The sequence below is a fragment of the Rhincodon typus genome, chromosome 9, assembly GCF_021869965.1.
Source record: "Rhincodon typus isolate 14 chromosome 9, sRhiTyp1.1, whole genome shotgun sequence".
In the NCBI taxonomy this organism is placed as follows: domain Eukaryota; kingdom Metazoa; phylum Chordata; class Chondrichthyes; order Orectolobiformes; family Rhincodontidae; genus Rhincodon; species Rhincodon typus.
Window position 1 is genome coordinate 67556772 of NC_063340.1, and position 20619 is coordinate 67577390.

Sequence of the window (20619 nt, forward strand, 5' to 3'; positions counted from 1 at the left end):
CCCCATCTCCTACCTACTAACCTCATCCCGCCCCCTTGACCTGTCCGTCCTCCCTGGACTGACCTATCCCCTCCCTAACTCCCCACCTACACACCTTTACTGGCTCCATCCCCGCCTCTTCGACCTGTCTGTTTCCTCTCCACCTATCTTCTCCTCTATCCATCTTCTATCCGCCTCCCCCTCTCTCCCTATTTATTTCAGAACCCCCTTCCCCTCCCCCATTTCTGATGAAGGGTCTAGGCCCGAAACGTCAGCCTTTCTGCTCCTATGATGCTGCTTAGCCTGCTGTGTTCATCCAGCTCTGCACCTTGTTGTCTCGGATTCTCCAGCATCTGCAGTTCCTACTATCTATGGTAGATACTGGGCTGGTTTGGCATTAAATTAGCATAGGGATTTTAAAGAACTTAGGAGTGCTGGTTAGAAGAATGTAGGTTGACATGGAGGCTTTGATGGGCCATGGGGAAGGATGAATATAGGTGCATAGGTTGGCGTGGATGGTAATAGGAGCCGTAGGAACTGGATACAGTGACATGACATGCTACCAGTTTGCATGAATGGGACATGGGGAGTGAGGGCTAGAAGACCTTAATATTTTTGTTATAACTAGTACAAAGACCTAAAACACTGATCAGGCCTTTTAAACATTCTACCTTGGCGCACACTTTTTTGGGGACAGCAGGCATGAGTCCAGAATACACCGACCTATCTGAAATGATAATTCAGTAGTTAGGGAGAGTTTCTTCTGAGTTAAGTTCGCAGCTGTACAACTGACCCAGAAGTGTATATTTGAGCCTAAGTTGAAATCCAAGGTGATTTCTCTCTGAGGTATGAGAATTACCTGAGGTAATTAAGTGCTAAATGCAGTAAATGATAGGAAGATGTTTTCTCCTGAACCCTGCCCCCATGATAATGTTTTCCTTTGTTCCTTCCTAAAATGCACACTAGTGCCTTGTCTTGGACATACTCTGTGCATGAGCAAAGTTAATAAGTGTTGTAAGGCTATGTACTACATCATGAATGACTGATCCTGTCCTCATTTGCCAGTAAAACATAGAGCTTCTACCCAGGGTTATGTATAAATGCCTTGTTGAATTTAGTACTCTTCCTGACAAAAGTCACAGAGGACAATTTTATGATTTTCAGTTCATTTGAAGCATAAACACCAACACGGACGCGTGGAGATAAATAGCTTTTAGAAGGCTGTATTTACTTCATAGCTCCAACTCTCTGTTCACTAATGCATAAGCTCTCACTAGATGGCATAATTATAATGTGAAACAAACAGCAACCTTTACATTGTTGGACTGTCACAAATTTTAATTTTATGCAACCTGTTCAGACAGGACTCACAAAAAGCTAGCATCCAATGGGTAATTAGGAATGCAAATAGAATATTGAACTTTATTTCAAAGGGAGTGGAGTATAAAAGCAGGAAGGCTTTGCTAAAACTGTACAAGACAGTGGTCAGACCACATCTTAGATACAATATGCGGTTTTAGGGCCCTTCTCTAAAGAAAGATATACTGACATTGGAGTCAGTACAGAGAAGGTACTTTTGGCTTTGCCAAGTATGGACAAACTGTCTTATGAGGACAGGTTGAGTAGATTGCGCCTGTACTTGTTGAAATATAGTAGAATGAAAGATGAGCTTATTGAAATATACAAGTTTCTTCAGGAACATGACAGGGTAGATGCGAACCAAAGGGCATAATCTCAGAATAAAGGGTTGTATATTTAAAACAGATGAGGAATTTCTGCTCTCGGAAGGTAGTGAATCTGTTGATTCTGTTGGATTGTCGCAAATTTTATCTCAAAACAAGTGCCATGAAAATGACGTAATGTTTGGTGAATATTTTGGGATCCTGGTGGTCCTAATAACCGAATATCAGAATAGACATTTTTAATCAACCTGTTCAGGCAGGACTCACAAAGAGCCAGCATCCAATGGGTAATGGGGAAGGCACATAGAGGGCTGTTGAGTCATTAAGTATATTCAAGACCAAGAGAGGGATTTTTAATCAATAATGGAATAAAGGGTTTTGGGGAAAAGAGAGGAAAGTGGAATTGAGAATCAGCCGTGATCTCATTGCATGGTGGAGCAGACTTAATGGGCTGGATAGCTTATTTCTGCTCCTGTGTCTAGTGGTCTTATGTTATGATGCACCTCTAGAGAAGGTAAGACTTGAGCCTAGAACTTCTGGCCCAAATTTCCACTGGTGATGTAGATCGATCGAGTAGGAATTATAGTGTTCTTGTTATCAACTTCCTTTTATTAGCTTATTTATCATCTCATCTTGAAATATTTCTTTCCTCAGTGCTTGGAGAGAGCAATGAAGTTTGCATTCGATGAATTTCACCTGTGGTATCAATTAGCACTTTCACTGGTCGCTTGTGGCAAGGTAAGGTGTCTCATTGCAGTATCGCTGTCATGCTAATCTTTCATCTTCTTGATGCAACATTGAGACATTGAAATGTAGTGTGGTGGGACTTCTGCAACCTTTGAGTATGTTTTTTATGGGCACATAAAATCAAAGAGAATGTTATGACCAAATTGTAACTTATTTTCGTTCTCAGGTTGATACACATGCATATTTGACCATGTACAAACGGAAAATTTACATATTTGTTAACCAGGAGAAAAGTCTTTAGTTTTTGAACAGGAAGTTGGGAATGAACATTGCTCTTCCAGATTGTATCTTAGAGACTGTAGCATCAAATTCCTTTCTTCAGCCTTTCAAAGTTGTCCAATCATGTCAGAGCCTTTTGACAACTAAAGGTGTCTTCCGAATCATAACGATCTGTTTAAACCCATGACGTTGCTCACTGAATGTCGGATTTAACAATTAAAGCAACTGAAAGTAACTCATCTTCTGCAGTTCCCATTATTGGTACTCTATTATTACGTGTTTATCTGTGTATGTGTTGATTACATGATGTACATCATACAATACGCAAATATTTCTATTACTGCCCTGTATATTTGGTGTGTTGGTGGACAACAGTGCATGATGCTATTAGTATCAGTTGCAATAGTGTAGTATGTGATGTGCACATTTATTACCTGATTTTTTGTTGTGTAGTCAGCAGTAATCATAGATGTGTTAGCCGCTATGCTCTGTGGATTAAAGTGAGCGTTGCAGTAATTGGCTGGTGCACCTTAAAGCTGTCACAGTACCAGTAATGTGATGGCACTATCTTTATCCCAGGTTTCTCTTACTACAAAATAAATGTGGAAAAGGAATATTATGTAGCCAATGCATCTAGAATAAAACCAAATATAGCACCCCCATCACTACATCTAATTGTTCCTTAAAATGATCTTAGAGAGTTGCCTCTTGTTCCTAACTCAGAATTCCATTTCAGATATGATTTAGCCTGACCAGGGCCTTATACAGCCTCAGCAGCACACCTCCTGTTGTATTCTAGTCCTTTTGAAATTAATGCCAACATTGCATTTGTCTTCCTAACTGCCAACTGATCCCACATGCTAACCTTAAGAGAAGCCTGAGCTCGGACTCCTAAATCCCTTTGTGCTTGAGATTTCCAAAGCCTTTCCCTGTTTAGAAAATAGTTAATGCCTCTATTCTTCCTACTAAAATGCCACATTGTGCAAAGAAGTTGCAGATGGAATACACTCTCCTTGCATGTCCAAGTCCTTCTGCAGCTTCCCTGCTTCCTTGTGACTACCTGTCCTTCCACTTATCTTTATGTCGTCTGTAAACTTAGCAAGAATGCCCTCAGTTCCTTAGGCCAGATATAAACTCCAAAACATATCTAATGCCTTCTCCAGAATGCACCACTGTTCTGACATGATATGTAACAGCTGCCCTCTAAGTTATTTAAGTTAGAATGAGGTAAAGGAAAAGTTAAGACTTTTTAATCAGTAAGTTTTTCAATACATACAAAGAGCTGCGAGTCTACTCCAATTTGTTTTTGAAAGTTGATTAAATTATGCAAAATGCATTCTGATTTCCTTGGAGCAAGTTTCATGAACTCTCGACCCATTTCTACACATTGCTGCTCTGAACATATGTCACAAGGACCCAGAGCTCGACAGGCTGCACAGATGGGTTTTATACATTTTATGCAGATAATTGCCTGGAGACTGCTAATGTTGCTCATCATAGGTGGTTGGATTTTTTTCGAGATTTAAACTGTTGCTGTACTTTAGCATTACAAGAAATGAATAAAATTAAGTTAGATTGTTTTCTATTCGTAATAAGCTTTCATCTTTGAATAAATGATCTATTCATCAATTGATGGCAAGCAATGAAATATGCCTTTTAGAGGGATACCTGTAATTTCTGCTTGCTGAGCAAATGCGATATTCCCTTCTTTCCTTCCCTTCCCCTCTCCTTCTCTCTTACTTCCAACGCCACATCCTCACCTTCTTTCTGAAGAATCCTTTTCAGAATGTGCAATTGGGTTAATGCATAATGAAGGCGGAAGATGGACAATATAGCTACAACTTGCACTTCAAATAATAGAACCTCACTACAGCACACTTGACCAACATTGTGCTTTTGATGTCAATATTTGTTTTTGTCAGAAGTATAGTCTTTTGTTTTTGCAGGATAGCATAAAATGATGTATTGAAATCATATGTGTACTATGAAATGATAAAGAAATTCAATATGAATATCATGTAAAGATTGCGAATGTTTATAGCAATGCTATTGTTGGTTTTTGATTTAACTGTAAAATGAAGGAGCTCATTTTTTGGTGGTTTTCCTGGTGAATGGGAGAAGGAGAGGGAAGGGAGGAATTACCATTCTCTGTATAGAGCGTCGGGTCTATGATAGGATGAGATTCATGCAATTCAATAAAATCTAACTGATCACGCGACCCCGGCATCAATAAAAGAAAAGACTTGTCTAGAATTAGTATGCGAAGAGTGAGTTTTTAGGCATTACACTCAAGAACTGTATTTGATAACCTACCATGTACAGATGTGAATAAAGGGGTGCTACAGTACAAAAGGAGTCGAAGAACTTCAAGATAAGTTACAAGCAGCCTCAGAAAGAGTATGTGCAGACACCCACAGCCTAAGGTATTCCACATGGTATTTCAGTGTGCTGGGAGCAGTATTGTCTTAAAACATGAGACAAAACAAGGACAACAAAATATTTCCTGCACTCTTAAAGTAGCTTTAAAAGGGAAAGGAGAAGGCTATTGATTGTTGAATAGCTTTGAGGAATTGCTGTGTTACAAAATCTTGTCAGTTTTTTAAAAATGCCGCATAGAATTTTTGTTTTAGGTTTGCAAGAATCATTTTGATCAAATTTAGGAAGATGTGGTTAATCAAAGAGTAGATTCAAGGCCAAAGAGAAAGATGTTCATCTGGAAAATGATAAACAGATCATGACAGGGAGGGATAGAGAGTGAATCGAAGAGTCAAAAAACAGATAAAACAAGAATTTACAAAGAGTCTTAAAGGATGAAACTAAAGGCTCTGCATTTGAATGCACATAGCATTTAAAACAGATAAACTGAGAATGTAAACAGAAATGCATATAATTATAATCTGAGATAACACGGTGTAGAGCTGGATGAACACAATAGGCCAAGCAGCATCAGAGGAGCAGGAAAGCTGACGTTTCGGGTCGAGACCCTTCTTCAGAAATGGGGGAGGGGAAGGGGGTTCTGAAATAAATAGGGAGAGGGGGGGAGGCGGATAGAAGATGGATAAAGAAGAAGATAGGTGGAGAGGAGACAGACAGATCAAAGAGGCATGGTTGGAGCCAGTAAAGGTGAATGTAGGTGGGGAGTTAGGGAGGGGATAGGTCGGTCCAGGGAGGATGGACAGGTCAAGGAGGCGGGATGAGGTTAGTGGGTAGGAGATGGGGGTGGGGCTTGAGGTGGGAGGAATGGTTAGGGAGGCAGGGACGAGCTGGACTGATTTTGGGATGTGGTTGGGGGAGGGGAGATTTTGAAGCTTGTGAAGTCCACATTGATACCCTTGGGCTGCAGGGTTCCCAAGCGGAATATGAGATGCTGTTCCTGCAGCTTTCGGGTAGCATCATTGTGGAAATGCAGGAGGCCCAGGATGGACATGTCGTCCAAGAAGTGGGAGGGGAAGTTGAAATGGTTCGCGACTGGGAGGTGTAGTTGTTTGTTGCGAACTGAGCGAAGGTGTTCCGCAAAGTGGTCCCCAAGCCTCCGCTTGGTTTCCCCGATGTAGAGGAGGCCACAACGGGTACAGCGGATGCAGTATACCACATTAGCAGATGTGCAGGTGAACATCTGTTTGATGTGGAAGGTCTTCTTAGGGCCTGGGATGGGGGTGAGGGGGGAAATGTAGGGGCAGGTGTAGCACTTCCTGCGGTTGCAGGGAAAAGTGCCGGAGGTGGTGGGGCTGGAGGGGAGTGTGGAGCGGACAAGGGAATCCTGGAGAGAGTGGTCCCTCCGGAAAGCAGATAAGAATGGGTAGGCAAAAATATCTTTGGTAGTGGGGTTAAATTGCAGATGGCAGAAGTGTCGGAGGATGATGTGTTGGATCCGGAGGTTGGTGGGGTGGTACGTAAGGACGAGGGGGATTCTGTTTTGGTTGTTATTGCGGGTAGGGAGTGTGAGGGATGAGTTGCGGGAAATATGAGAGACACGGTCGAGGGCATTTTCGACCACTGAGGGGGGGAAGTTGCGGTCGTTGAAAAAACGAGGACATCTGGGATGTCCGGGAGTGGAATGCCTCATTTCGGGAGCAGATGCAGCGGAGGCGAAGGAATTGGGAATAGGGGATGGCCTTTTTGCAGAAAGGTGGGTGGGAGGAGGTGTATTCTAGGTAGCTGTGGGAGTCGGTAGACTCGAAATGGATATCGGTTTCCAGGTGGATGCCAGAGATGGAGACAGAGAGGTCCAGGAAGGAGAGAGAGGTATCAGAGATGGTCCAGGTGAACTTAAGGTTGGGGTGGAAGGTGTTAGTGAAGTGGATGAACTGTTCGAGTTCCTCGTGGGAGCACGAGGCGGCGCCAATACAGTCATCGATGTAACGGAGGAAGAGGTGAGGGATAGGGCCAGTGTAGCTTTGGAAGAGGGATTGTTCCACGTATCCTACAAAGAGGCAGGCTTAGCTTGGGCCCATGCGGGTACCCATGGCCACCCCCTTTTGTCTGTAGGAAGTGGGAGGAATTGAAAGAGAAGTTGTTGAGCGTGAGGACGAGTTTGGCTAAGCGGATGAGGGTGTCATTGGAGGGCGACTGGTCAGGCCTGCGGGACAGGAAGAAGCGGAGGGCCTTTAGGCCATCTGCATGGGGAATGCAGGTGTATAGGGACTGGACGTCCATGGTAAAGATGAGGTGTTGGGCACCAGGGAATTGGAAGTTTTGGAGGAGGTGGGGGGCGTGGGTGGTGTCACGGACGTAGGTGGGGAGTTCCTGAACCAAGGGGGAGAAAATGCAGTCGAGATAGGTGGAGATAAGTTCGGTGGGGCAGGAGCAGGCGGAGACAATGGGTCGACCAGGGCAGTCAGGTTTGTGGATTTTGGGAAGGAGATAGAAGCAGGCGGTGCGGGGTTGGGGAACGATGAGGTTGGAGGCTGTGGGTGGGAGTTCACCTGAAGTGATGAGGTTGTGGATGGTTTGGGAGATGATGGTTTGGTGGTCGGGGGTGGGGTCATGATCAAGGGCGCAGTAGGAGGAGGTGTCGGAGAGTTGGTGTCTGACTTCGGCGATGTAGAGGTCAGTGCGCCATACTACAACTGCACCTCCCTTGTCTGCATGGTGAGGTTGGGATTGGAGCGGAGGGCTGCACGTTCTGTCGGGGAGAGGTTGGAGTGGGTGAGAGGGGTGGAGAGGTTGAGGCGATCGATGTCTTGATGGCAGTTAGAGATGAAGACGTCAAGGGAGGGTAAGAGGCCTTGGGGTGGTGTCCAGGAGGAGGGGGTGTATTGGAGGCGGGAGAAGGGGTCAGTAGAGGGAGGGTTAGGCTCACGGTTAAAGAAGTAAGCGTGGAGGCGGAGGCGGCGGAAAAACTGCTCAATGTCCAAACGTGAGTTGTATTCGTTGATGTATGGGTGGAGGGGGACAAAGGTGAATCCTTTACTGAGGACTGACCATTCGTCCTCATTAAGGGAGAGGTCTGGGGGTTGGTGAAGACCCGGCAGGGCTGGGTGCTACAGTCTCCGCTGGAGCTGGCTGTGGAGGTGGTGGGTGGAGCGACGTCGGCGGTGGGCGGAGCGACATCTGCGAAGAGCCATTACAGAGATGTGGCTGCAGGATTGCATGAATTTGGACCTGAAATTTGAAGGATTCAGGACATTTAGGAATGACAGACAAATAGGAAAAAAGATGGAGGAGTTTTTCTGTTAGTTAGGTGATGTAAGCACAATAAAGATGGATAACCTAAGTTCAAGAAACCAGGATATTGTTACAGTTTGAGTAGAAATGAGACATTATAAAGTCAAGAAGTTACTGTGGCAGTGGCATATAACTCCCTTACAGTATTCACACGGTAGAGTGGAGTGCAAAAGAAAAAAATAACGAGAGCTGGTCAGAAATGCACAGCAATAATTATGGGAGATTTTAATCTACCTATTAAGTAAAAAAAAAGTCACATGGGCAAAGGTAGCCTTAATGAGGAATTTATAGAATGCTTACAATCACAAGAGAAGGGTTAATGAATAAATTGTTGGAGCTGTTAGCTGGCACTTGTTCAGGTCCTGATGGGCCTTATTCTCGGGTCTTAAAATAAATAGCAAGTGAGGTAATTGAGGCAATGTTTTGAATTTTTCAAAACCCCCCAATTTGGGTAAGATCCCATTAGATTGGAAGATAGCAAATGTAACTCATTCAATCAAAAGGAAGACAGTCAAACAGCAGAAAACGACAGAGATAGTAAGAATTGCTGATGCTGGAGCCAGAGGAACGCAGCAGGCCAGGTAGTATCGGAGGAGCAGGAAAGTTGATGTTTCGGGTTGGGACCCTTCTTCAGAAAAAGTTAGCTTAACATCTGTCACAGGGAAAACATTAGAAGCTAGTACTGAAGAAGTTACAGCAGGGCATATAAAGCAGAGATAACATAATCTTGTGAAAGGGAAATCATGTTTGATCAATTGTTGCAGTTATATAAGGGGGTTACACTTGCTGTGGATAAATGGGAACCAAGGATTTCCAGGGATCAAAGCTGAGACCTCAACTGTTTACAATTTATATAAATGACTTAGGTGAAGGGATGTATTGTAGCCAGGTTTGCTGATGACACAGATCATAACAGGGAGCGCTAAAGAGTGAATCAAAGAGTCAAACAACAGATAAGACTGGAATTTACATTGACTTAAAGGGTAAAACTAAAGGCCCTGTATTTGAATACACATAGCTCAGTTAAGTGAATTGGCAAAGATGTGGCACGTGGAATATAATGTGGGAAAATATGAATAAACGAAGAATAAAATAGTACAGTCTCTATCTGGTGAGCGATTTCAGAGTTCTGACATGCAGAAGGGTCTGGGAGTCCTCTGCGTGAATCTCAAAAGTTTTGAGTTTAGATGCAACAAATAATTAGGAAAGTTAATAATTTTTTATCACAAAAGAAATCTTATCATGAGGGTAAATGAATATGAGGTTAGGGAAGTTATGCAAGACATTAGTGAGACTGTATCTGTAACTTATCTGGAGTACTGTGCGCAGCATTGGTCTCCTCATTTGAGGAAGAATGTAAATGCATTGGTGGCAGTTTAGAGAAGGTTTACTAGACTAATACCTGGAATGGGCGGATTGCTTCTGGAAAGGTTGGACAGGCTAGGCTTGTATCCGCTGGAGTTTATTAGAGTAAAGGGTGACTTGATGGAAGCATACAAAGCCTGAGGTGCCTTGACAGTGTAAATATGGAGAGGATGTGTCTTGTTATGAGAGAACTAGAGCCAGGGATCAATGTTTAAATATCTAGGCGGTCCATTTAAACCAGAGATTAGGCGAATTTTTTTTCTCTCGGTGTCGTGAGGCTTTAGAACTCTCTTCCGATAAAGGTGGTGGAAGCAGAGACCTTGAAAATTGATTCTTGTTAAGGAAGGTATTAAAAGGTTATCAAAGTGGATGGGAATGTGGATTTGAGGTTATAATCAAATCAACCATGATCTTTTTAAATAATAGAGCAGTACTCCTAATTTGTATATTCATCATGGTTAATTCTTTTGAAATTGCTGAAGTGCAGAAATCAGCACCAGTTGATTCATAATTCATAATTAGAATTGCTGTTTAAAAACAATTTCTTTGGAGTGCATGCCGTTCAGTGGTTGGAATTCACTTTCTGTCTTCTATTTGATTTCTAATTTATAATACTTTGCCTTTTCTTTGCGTTAATTTACAATATAACAAAATCAATTTTTAAAAATCTGATTTTTCTACATTCACTTCCTACCTACTTGGTTGTATCTGTTTTACTGTGCTTCCAAAAAAATCTGTAAGCATTATTTTTTGACTGCACAAATGAAAATCTTTATGTATTAGTTTCTGCCTGAAGTTACTCCCTGAATTGGCAGTGAAACAGACTACCTCCAGTAACTGTTGTAACCATGACTTTTTATTTAATTGCAAAGTGTTTTTATTGTCACAGAAAAGAAATTCCTCAGGACTGAGATCTGCTGTTGGTTATTTTTGCCCATTAAAGAATGGGATAAGAAGCAAAGGAAGGGAACATGTTTAACTGAAGTGAGTGGGAGGGCAAGTAGGACTAAAGGGCACTGAGAGAGAAAAGTAAGGACCCAACTGAAACTGAAGGAGCAATGAAAGAAAGGGAAGTAGTTACATTAAATTGAACTGGGGGGAACTGTCAGATTTTGGAATCCAATTTGCTATGTCTGACTAAATACAACACTGCTATGGATGTGTTGCTGCAAATTTTACCAGTTTAATTAATCACTTAAACATGAATAGCAGTAATTGCACCTAACCAGATAGTGAACTCAGCCATTCCATGATGGAATACTAGCGTTGACTGGGATGCTGTCTCTTCTTTCTTCTTTCTGAACATACAAGTACGGAAAAGTAAGTCCTGTTAATTATTTCCAATGCATGACTCATGGCATGACCAGAGATGTCTCTGAAGCCTGATTGGTTTAGATGTTGCTTGATTTTTTTAAAGAATTGGGTAAGTGATGCATGCACAGTGTATGAACAGTTCATTGTCAATCTTGGACTGATTAGGTATTGTATGCCCAATTGATTTCTTTAAATGTAATCGTCAGCCACTGACATCACTTCCCAACATCCCTTGAATCATTCTTTTACATGACAATGATTTCATTAAGACAATCCTTTTATGATGGTTTGTTTCTATAGCTTACCTATTCCATAGTTCTCCTCCAAGATAAGGTGGCGCCAGTAAAGCAACTTGTGTCTGTTTGGAGCATGTAGTGTCACCTTCCAGTCACTATCATCCCAAATGATACATCAAAAAAGACCAAAACAACTACATTATTGACGACAGACCCTAGTTCCAAAGTTTTCTTTATTCAAAGGAACTTTATTACAAAACCAAACTACTTTAAAACATAAGCTCAGTTTTTGAGTAAAGACTAATTTCAAAAGCCCGAGTTTACTTTTGCTTGAGCCATAAAGCAATAAACTTTATTTTTGTTCTGTCAAATGACGTTGATTTTATCAAAACTATTTACCAACTAACCACAATTAAACAGAATATAATATAATTCTTCATTTGCTTAATCAAGTCAATATTATCAATTATTGAAAAATAACTCAATCCTATAATGATGAGAGAAAGAAGAAAGCGTATTACGCCGAAGAGATTGTGAGGTGAAGGGGGTACTTTAAACAGTGGAGATAGGACAAGGAAAGGGGTGCATGAAACTGAAGGGATGAGGATTGGAAAAGAATATCATTAAACTGGAATGAACATTAGATATTCACTGTCAAATAAAGCTGGGTAAATGACATCAACAGGGAACAGGATGGAGTTTAGCCAGACCTGAATAATTCACCAGCACACTGCCCAGCCTTAACATGAGGAACAGTCACTTGAATGAACAAATGAAAGTCTGCTTTTAGCAGGTATAGAATTATATCTGAGCAGTACCTGATGCCTTCACGAATGGAGAAAATTGGAAATAGTAGGTGACTTATACTTCCTTTACTGACTAATGACACAAATTATTATTGAGTTTTGTTGTTTTCTTTGATAAGAGTCGAGAAACATTGTAAATTATTTCTAGCCAATTGCACTCTGATTCACCATGGAAGTGCAGAAGGTTGATTTTATTTTGTAAATGATAGAAAGTGAAATGCAAAATGCACTCCCACAAGGAGGAATTCCTGGTGATTGTGCTAAATCTGTAAAATTTGGTCAGCTACTAGAATAAATTATGAATCGTTTCATGTCTGGCTTAGTTATTGAATACACCTAATGAACTCATTAAAGTTTATAATCTTTATTTGAATCATCAGAGGTATTTGCTCTAATAGAATGACCAAAGATTTGCGTGCTTTTTTTTTAATATTAGCATTTTGTTAATTGTGTGGCCATGACAATGTTTTCAAGCACATTTAGTAAAATGACTAGCGCAACTGTATTTTCCCCAGTGATCATTTATCCAAAAATGATGTCTTCCTACTTTAATGAGCAGCCAAGGGACTGAGCTGAAAATGTTCCCTGAATATTGACCTAATTCCTATCTCAACTTGCTGTGTTAGCTCTGCGGTAGTTTAAAGATGAACGTGGTTCTTGGATCTTGTCTCATATTAAATTGTCCAGAGGTTTGCCTTCAAAAGTTGCAGTTGATTTGTCTTTGTGCAGAAGCAGTTGGTAGCTAAGTTTCGTAAATGTTGGGGAGTTAACCAAAGAGGCTTTTTATTACTTTGCCTAATTGTTGGCATACAAACTGATCTCTCCTGATCTTGGGCTCTGTATTTTGAAATTCTACCATCCTTGTGCCTGCGCTGCGAAGTATCTGTCCCTTTTCCAAAAACTGGTTACATTTTTCTTTTTATATTTTATTATTTTTCACTTTTTTAAAAAAACATTATCATGGACATTTCATGACAAAATGTCTTCCTACTCTGTCCCTGTATTCTTTTAGTGATCACTATAAATGTATAATATTGGTTGTTACTTGGTGGAGGGAAAGTGGGATCTGGTTCCTAAGCCTAGGTTTTCATGGGCCTTGATTTTTCTGCCCCAAGTTAGTTTGCTTACAGCATCAAAAAAGCCATCACAAGCAGGAAATAGTTAGAACTCTTGCCTATAATATAGATTTTTGTACATTTTGTTGATTTTCTGGCTGTCCATTTAGGTTTTGATGAGCTTTTGTCAGTTCTCAAATTACCTTTGGAAGGTTCCAGCATTCACTTCTAAGTACGATTCCTATATATTATGTGATTAGACAGGGAGGACAACATGCAGAAGTTCTGCAGAAAAGTCATACCAGACTCAACATTAATTCCATTTCTCTGTCCACAGATGCTGCTAGACCTGCTGAATTTCTCCTGTGCTTTGTTTTTATTTCAGATTTCCACCATCCACAATGTTTGACTTAATTTGCAGCGGTGGGTTTAGTTGTATGATAGATGCCTTGATGTTTGCCCATTTATTGTGATTGAGCTGAATATACCTCATTTTGATAGCTAATAAATGCATAGAATCATAGAAACATACTGAAAAGTCATTTAGCTCATTGTACCTATGCCACTTTGAAAGAACTGTCCAATTATTTCTATTTTCCCGTTCTTTATCCATAGTTCTGAAAATTTCACTCCTTCAAATGTTTATCTAATTGCATTTTGAAGCTATTACTGGTTTTTTTTTGTTTGTATATGTTTTTATGCTGTGTGCTCAGTGAACATTTTAATATTACTGCCCACTTGCCTGGATGAGTGCGGCTCTAATAATACTCAAGAAGCTTGACACCATCAAAAACAAAGCAGATTGCTTGATTGAGAGATATTAGGAACCTTTCCCCTTCCCTCATTTCCGAAGAAGGGTCCAGACCCGAAACCATCAGCTTTCCTGTTCCTCTGATGCTCCCTGGCCTGCTGTGTTCATCCAGCTCTACACCTTGTTATCTCAGACTGCTTGATTGGCCCAGTGTCCACGAGGATCCACTCCCTCCACCACCCAGGCTCAGTAACAGCAGTGTGTACCATCTACAAGATGCACTGGAGAAATTTACCAGAGATCCTTGGACAGCACCTTCCAAACCCATGACCACTTTCACCTAGAAGAAGGAGGGCAGCAGATGCAGGGGAATGCTACAAGTTCCCGTCCAAGCCGCTCACCATCCGACTTGGAAATATATCACTGTTCCTTCACTGTAACTGGATCCAAATCATGGAAATGCCTCCCTAGTGGCACCGTGGATCTACCTGTAGCGCAAAGACTGCAGTAGCTCAAGAAGGCAGCTCACCATTTTCCAAAGTTCCAGAGGAGTGTAGTTCGAGGAAAAGAAGATGAACCACTAGAATGAGCAGTTATTGAGGCAGTCCATGATGAAGTGGCTCTTAGTGGGGGGGGTGGGGGTTCAAGGCCTCTAATCAAACATAGAATTCTGATGCTGCTTGGCCTGCTGTGTTCATCCAGCTCTGCACCTTGTTGTCATAGAATTCCTTATAACATTTTAATAATGTTTTATGGCTTACACTGCTACCAATGTCTTTTGGGGAGTTGGGGAAGGAACTGCTAGGAAATTTGTGAAATCTGTCTTGATTGCTATTTGTTGTGCTGTATGCTGTGGCCTGTTCAACCATTGTTTGTCTATTACCTACATTTGCTTTACATTAAGGTTGGAATTTAGAATACAAGTCATAAATATTTTTGCACAGTATAAACCTTTTTTGTCATAGTCTTTGCAATTTGTATGAGCAACTTCTATTTGTAGTAATATGGTTATCCTTTATCATTAAAAGGAACCTAGCTGAATTGTTTCCAATGTTACACCAGACACATTCTAAACATATTAATGGTCATATTCATGACTCCGGTTAAATTTAAAATTTGTTGTCACCATTGGAGAACTGGGGCTGGAAGGGGATGAATGCATCCATCTAACCTCAGTCATAACATTATTAATTCTGCTTCCAATACATGCTCAGGCAACGCATTGCAAATCATAACTTATTGTGTAATTTGAGATAACAAAGTGTAGAGCTGGATGAACGCAGCAGGTCAAGCAGCATCAGAGGAGCAGGAAAGCTGATGTTTTGGGCCTAGACCATTTATTTTTTTTCCACACTTCACCTATAGTTCTTTTGCTATTTGTGTTAAATCTTTGTTTTTCTGGATCAATGAATTATAAAAGCTAGCAGCAAATTTGGTGAATTGTGCCCGAGCTTGCTCTTTGACCCTCAGAGCAGTCTTATTTAGTCCCATAACCTTTTGTCTGAAACTCTATAAGTTCCAGATTTTTATGTAATTGTCCATAATCCTGTGTGGAATATTGCTCTGTACGTTTTTTGAATGATTTTAAATCTGTGGTCGCTGGATATTGAGACCATAAAATGTAGGAGTATTAGTAGGCCAATCAGCTCATCGAGTCTGTTCTGCTGTTTAATGAGATCACGGCTGCTCTGATAATCCTCGACTCAACTTTCCTGCCTTCTCCCCATAACCCTTGATGCCCTTACTCCATAATCCTTGATGCCCTTACCCCATAACCCTTGATGCCTTACTGATGAAAAATCTATCCCCCTCAGCCATGAATATACTTAATAATCCAGCCTCTGCAGTAAAGAATTTTGCAGACTCACTACTCTCTGGGAGGAGAAATTTCTCTTCATCTCTGTTTTAAATGGGTAACCCCTTATTCTGAGATTTGCCCAACGGTCCTAGACTCTCCCACAAGTGGAAACAACCTTTCTGCACCTACATCAAGTCATCTAAGAATCCTGCACATTTCAATAAGGTCACTTGTCATTCTTCCAAACTCCAAAGTGTACAGGCCTAATCTACTCAACCTCTCCTAATACAATTGCTTACTACCTAGGATAAGGCTGGGTTGTCTCCAGTGTCAGTATATCTTAAAGGGCCCACACTCTGTTCCAGCTGACTACTGTGGCCTGGCTACTGCTTTTAGCAAGACTGCTCTATTTTTGTACCCGATTCCCTTTGAAATAAAGGCCAACATTCCATTTGCCTTTACATTACTTGTTGATTTTGGGTAGTCCTGGATGAAGACTCCCAAATCCCTCTGTTCTGTAGCTTCCTATAGTTTGTTTCCAATTAAATAATATTGAGCTCCTCTATTCTTCCTGTCAAAGTGCATAAACTCCCATTTTCCCTGGTTACATTCCATCTGCAAGTTTTGGCCGAATTGTTTAAGCTCTTTATATCCCTCTGTGGTCTTTTTGTGTCATCCTCCTCACTTGCCTTCTCCTACCCCTATTTTTGTGTTAGCTATAAACTTGTTGATAGCACCTTTGCTTTTCTCATCAGAATCAGTAGTACATATTTTAAATAAGTGTGGTCCCAGCACTGATTCTTGTAGCACTTCACTGGTTACAGAATACCATCCTGACAATGACCCCTTGCCCCAACTCTGTCTTTGATGAGTTAGCCAATCTTTTATCCATATTAATTTACTACCTTCAACACCATGTACCCTTACCTTATCAAGTAGCCTAATGGGTGGTACCTTATCAAACACCTGCTGAAAATTCAAATATATTACTTCCACTGTTTCCCCTTTATCTACCCTGCGTCTTCCATCAAGGAACTTTAATAAATTTGTCAGGCATGATTTTCCCTTTGTGAAGCCATACTGACTGTTTGATCGTGTTATATATTTCTAAATGCTGTGCTGTTAAATCTTTATTATAATCTGTAACATTTTCCCTATAACACTCATTAACCTAACTGTCCCAGAGTTACCGGTTTCTGTTTCCTCCTCTTTTTATTTAGTGTTACACTGGTCGTTTTCCAATCCTGGATCCAGAAACTTTTCCAGTGCATCCAGTATCTCTGTAGCTGCTACTTTTAACATCCTGGGATGCATCCCATTAGGTCCCAGGGATTTTTTATCAGTGTTTAGCCCCTTTACTTTCTCCAGCACTTTTTCTCTATTTATATATTGTATTTATTTCCTCTCCTCCTTTGCCACTTGTTTATTTAGTAATTTTAGAACACTATTAGTGTCTTTTACCACAAAACTGATGCAAAGTATTTATTCAATTCCCCTGCTATTTCCTAGTTCCCCATTATTATTTCCTCAACCCTGTTCTCTAGGGAGTTTATGTTCACTTTGGCCTCTATCTCCCTTCTTATATATTTAAAGAAGCTCTTGCTGTCTGGATAGTATCTACAAGATTAACCCTCAATGTTTAACTTCTCTAATTTATTACCTTTTTAGTTGTCTTTTGTTGATTTTTAAAACTTTCAAATCCTCTGGCTTACTACTAATTTTTGTTACAACGTAATGTGTTTTTTTTTTCACTGTGATGCTATCCTAAATTTCCCTGGTTAACCACGGTTGGATTATCCCCTTTGTAGAATGCTTCTTCCTCACTGTGACATATCCTTACTCTGAGCCCATAAAATATTTTCTTATGTCTGCCATTGTTCTTCAACCATCTTTGCTGCTTAACTCCTTTCCCTGATCAATCCAGTTAGCTCTATCCCCATTCTTTTGCAATTATCCTTCTTTAAGCATTCATCATCATGAAAACCTAAATGTCCCATGGAATGTCACAAAGCAACGTTTGACATTGAACCACTGAATGACATATTATAAAAGCTTGTTCAGAAGTATACATTTTAGAATGCAGCCTGAAGGGGTAAAGAGAGGTATAGAAGCAGAAAGGTTTAGGAAGGGAATTCCAGAGCTTATGGCCTTGACGGCTGAAGATGCAGTCGGCAGTAGTAGAGCAAATAAAATTAGAGGAGTATTCATATTTTGGAGGAAAACAAAAACAAAATTACTGGTGAAACTTAGTAGGTCTGGTAGCATCTGTGCAGAGAAAGCCGAGTTAATGTCTTGCGTTTCATATTTTGGTGAGTGTTGGAGCTGAAGGAAATAATACACAGTAAAGAAGGTTGAGGCAGTAGACGCATTTGAAAGGAAGGCATTGATTATACTGGGAGCCGCTTAAAGGACAGGACTTAGTGCAAATAAAGGACCAAACAGCTATGTTTTGCACAAATTCAGGTTTATGGGAGGTAGGGTGTAGAAAGCTGAACAGGAATGTATTGGAATAGTCAAATTCAGAGGTAAAGGCGTGGCTGAGAGTTTCAGTAGCTGACAAGCTAAGGCATGGGCAGAATCAAGCCATATTGCATAGGTGGGAACAGGCATAGTGCAAATATGTGTTCAAAAGCTTATTTCAGGATCAAATGTGATTAAGATTATGAACAGTCTAGTTGTGCCATAGACTGTTGCTGAGGGAGAGGATCGTTTCAGTGGCTAGGAAATCGTATATGCTCGTCTCTTACAAACTCAATGACTGCAGTCTTCTAAATATTTAATGGAATTTTTTTTTGTTCATCCAATACTGGATGCTGGTTAAACAGTTTGATAATTATGTGACAGAGGGGGAGTTGAGAGATGTGGTAGAAAGGTAGAGTTTCTATATTTGAAGAATGATGCTGGGTTCTTGGATGACATCACTGAAGGACAGCAAGTGCATGAGAAATGAGGGTGCCAAGAATAAATCCTTTTGGGACATCAGATGTAGTGGAGAAGTGAAACAATTGCTGGAGATTTTCAAACTACGATTTGAATGTTAAGGATGGAACCAGGTGAGAACTTTGCTGTCAGGCCACAAGACAATTGAGAGGTTTTAGAGGGTGATCTATCCAAAGTAGCTGAAATGACAGTGGCAAACCCACTCATGTTGATCCTGGGCTCATGCTAAAATTGGGAGAACTGTCCCACAGGTTATTCAAGCACCAGCTTGCCATTATCTGTAATGTATGATTCCATGAGTATGCATATGTTCCAGTCACTATCATTGTCATACCAGAGGTAGCGACACAGTGGTGTACATTCAGAAGGGAGTTGCGTTGTGAGTGCTCAACATTGATTCCAGACTCCAAGACGTCTAATGGTAATAGGGAAAGGCATGGGCAAGGAAACCTGCTGATTATCACCTACCCATCTCTAACCCCCACTGCCCTTTTTTCTATGTTAAACATCAATCGAGGGTGACAAGGTTATTGGGTGGAGGGTTTTAATATCCAACGCTAAGTGGCTTAGGGCCACTACTAATGACCAAGCTACTGGCCAAGTCCTACAGGGCATAACTACTAGACTGGGTCTGCAGCAGGTAGTAAGAAAACCAACAAGATGGAAAAAAACATTATTGACTTTGTCCTCAGCACTCTACTTATTGCAGTTGTATCAATATGTGACAGCACTGGCAGAAGCCTGAAGTCCTTTAAAAAGGAAATCTGGCATCCTTACCTGGGCCTAGTCTACATCTGACTCCTGACGCATGACAATGCAGTCGGCTATTAACTGCCCTCTGGGAAATTAGGGCAGCAAACTCTGGCCTAGCCTACATGCCTTTGAGCAGACTAAAGAAAAAATTACAACTGCACAGTTATTATGGAGATAAAGTCCTGTCTTCGTTTTGAGGGTATCCGCCATTGTGTTGATAGAACTACCACTGTACTCAGTAGGACAGATTTTGAAAAGACAAACCAACTCAAAACTGGGCATCCAGGAGGCCTTATGGAGTATAAGCAGCTGAAGAATTATATTCAAAAGTAAGCTATAACCTCATGTCCTGGCATATCATCCACCCTACCACTGCCATGAAGCTGGGAGAAGAACCTTGCTTGAATGAGGAGTGCAGTGTGGCACGCCAAGAACACCTAAAAATTACATTTAAATCTGGTGATGTTACAACACAAGACCACAGCAAATGCAGCATTTTCATAGATAGGGTTAAGCAATTCCACCTTTGATCTAGATTCTGGAGTCCCGACACATTCAGTTGTGCATAGTGGTGGACAATTAAACAATAATCGGGGGTGGGGGCTCTGCAAGTATAAGAATCCTCAACAGTGCCCAGCATGTCGGTATAAAAGGCAAGTATAATGCATTTGATATCTATCTTTAACCAGAAGTGCTGAGTGGATGATCCAACATGGCATCAACCGGAAGTCCCTAGCATCACAGATGTCATTCTCCACAAATTTGATTCATGCCCTGTGATATCAAGAAATAGTTGAAAGCACCGGATACTGCAAAGGATATGGGCTCTAACAACATTCTAGCAATTGTATTGAAGACTTGTGCTCCAAAACCAACTGTTCCCCTATACAAATTATTGCAGTACGTTTGCAACACTGGTGTCTACCCTTTAATACAGAAAATTGCTATTTCTGCTAAGTCTGCAAAACATAGGACAAATTGAAAGCACTGGATATTGCAAAGGATATAGGCTCTAACAACATCACATGCTGTGATAGGACAAATTGATCCTGATTAGGTTACTGCATTATCAGTTTATTCTGGATCATCAATGATATGGTGGAAAGGGTCATTGATAGTACTATAAAGCAGCACTTGTTTAGCAATAACCAGCTCACAGACACTTAGTTTGCATTTCACCAGGGCCAAACAGCTCCTAATCTCAATACAGCTTGGTCAGAACACAGACACCACTCTGAGCCTGTGGTAAGGTAAGAGTGGAAAAAAAACAAAGTTGCTGGAAAAGCTCAGCAGGTCTGGCAACATTT

At 41.0% G+C, this 20619-nt stretch overlaps 1 protein-coding gene across 2 annotated transcripts in view; it reads left to right on the plus strand.

Moving 5' to 3' along the window:
- LOC109921860 (tetratricopeptide repeat protein 7A-like) overlaps positions 1–20619 on the plus strand; it is a 298546-nt gene that overhangs the window by 89319 nt on the left and 188608 nt on the right. For both annotated transcript variants that reach the window (XM_048601437.1, XM_048601438.1), the window contains exon 10: positions 2316–2399. In XM_048601437.1, coding sequence (XP_048457394.1) covers positions 2316–2399 — 84 coding nt within the window. The remainder of the gene's footprint in view (positions 1–2315; positions 2400–20619) is intronic.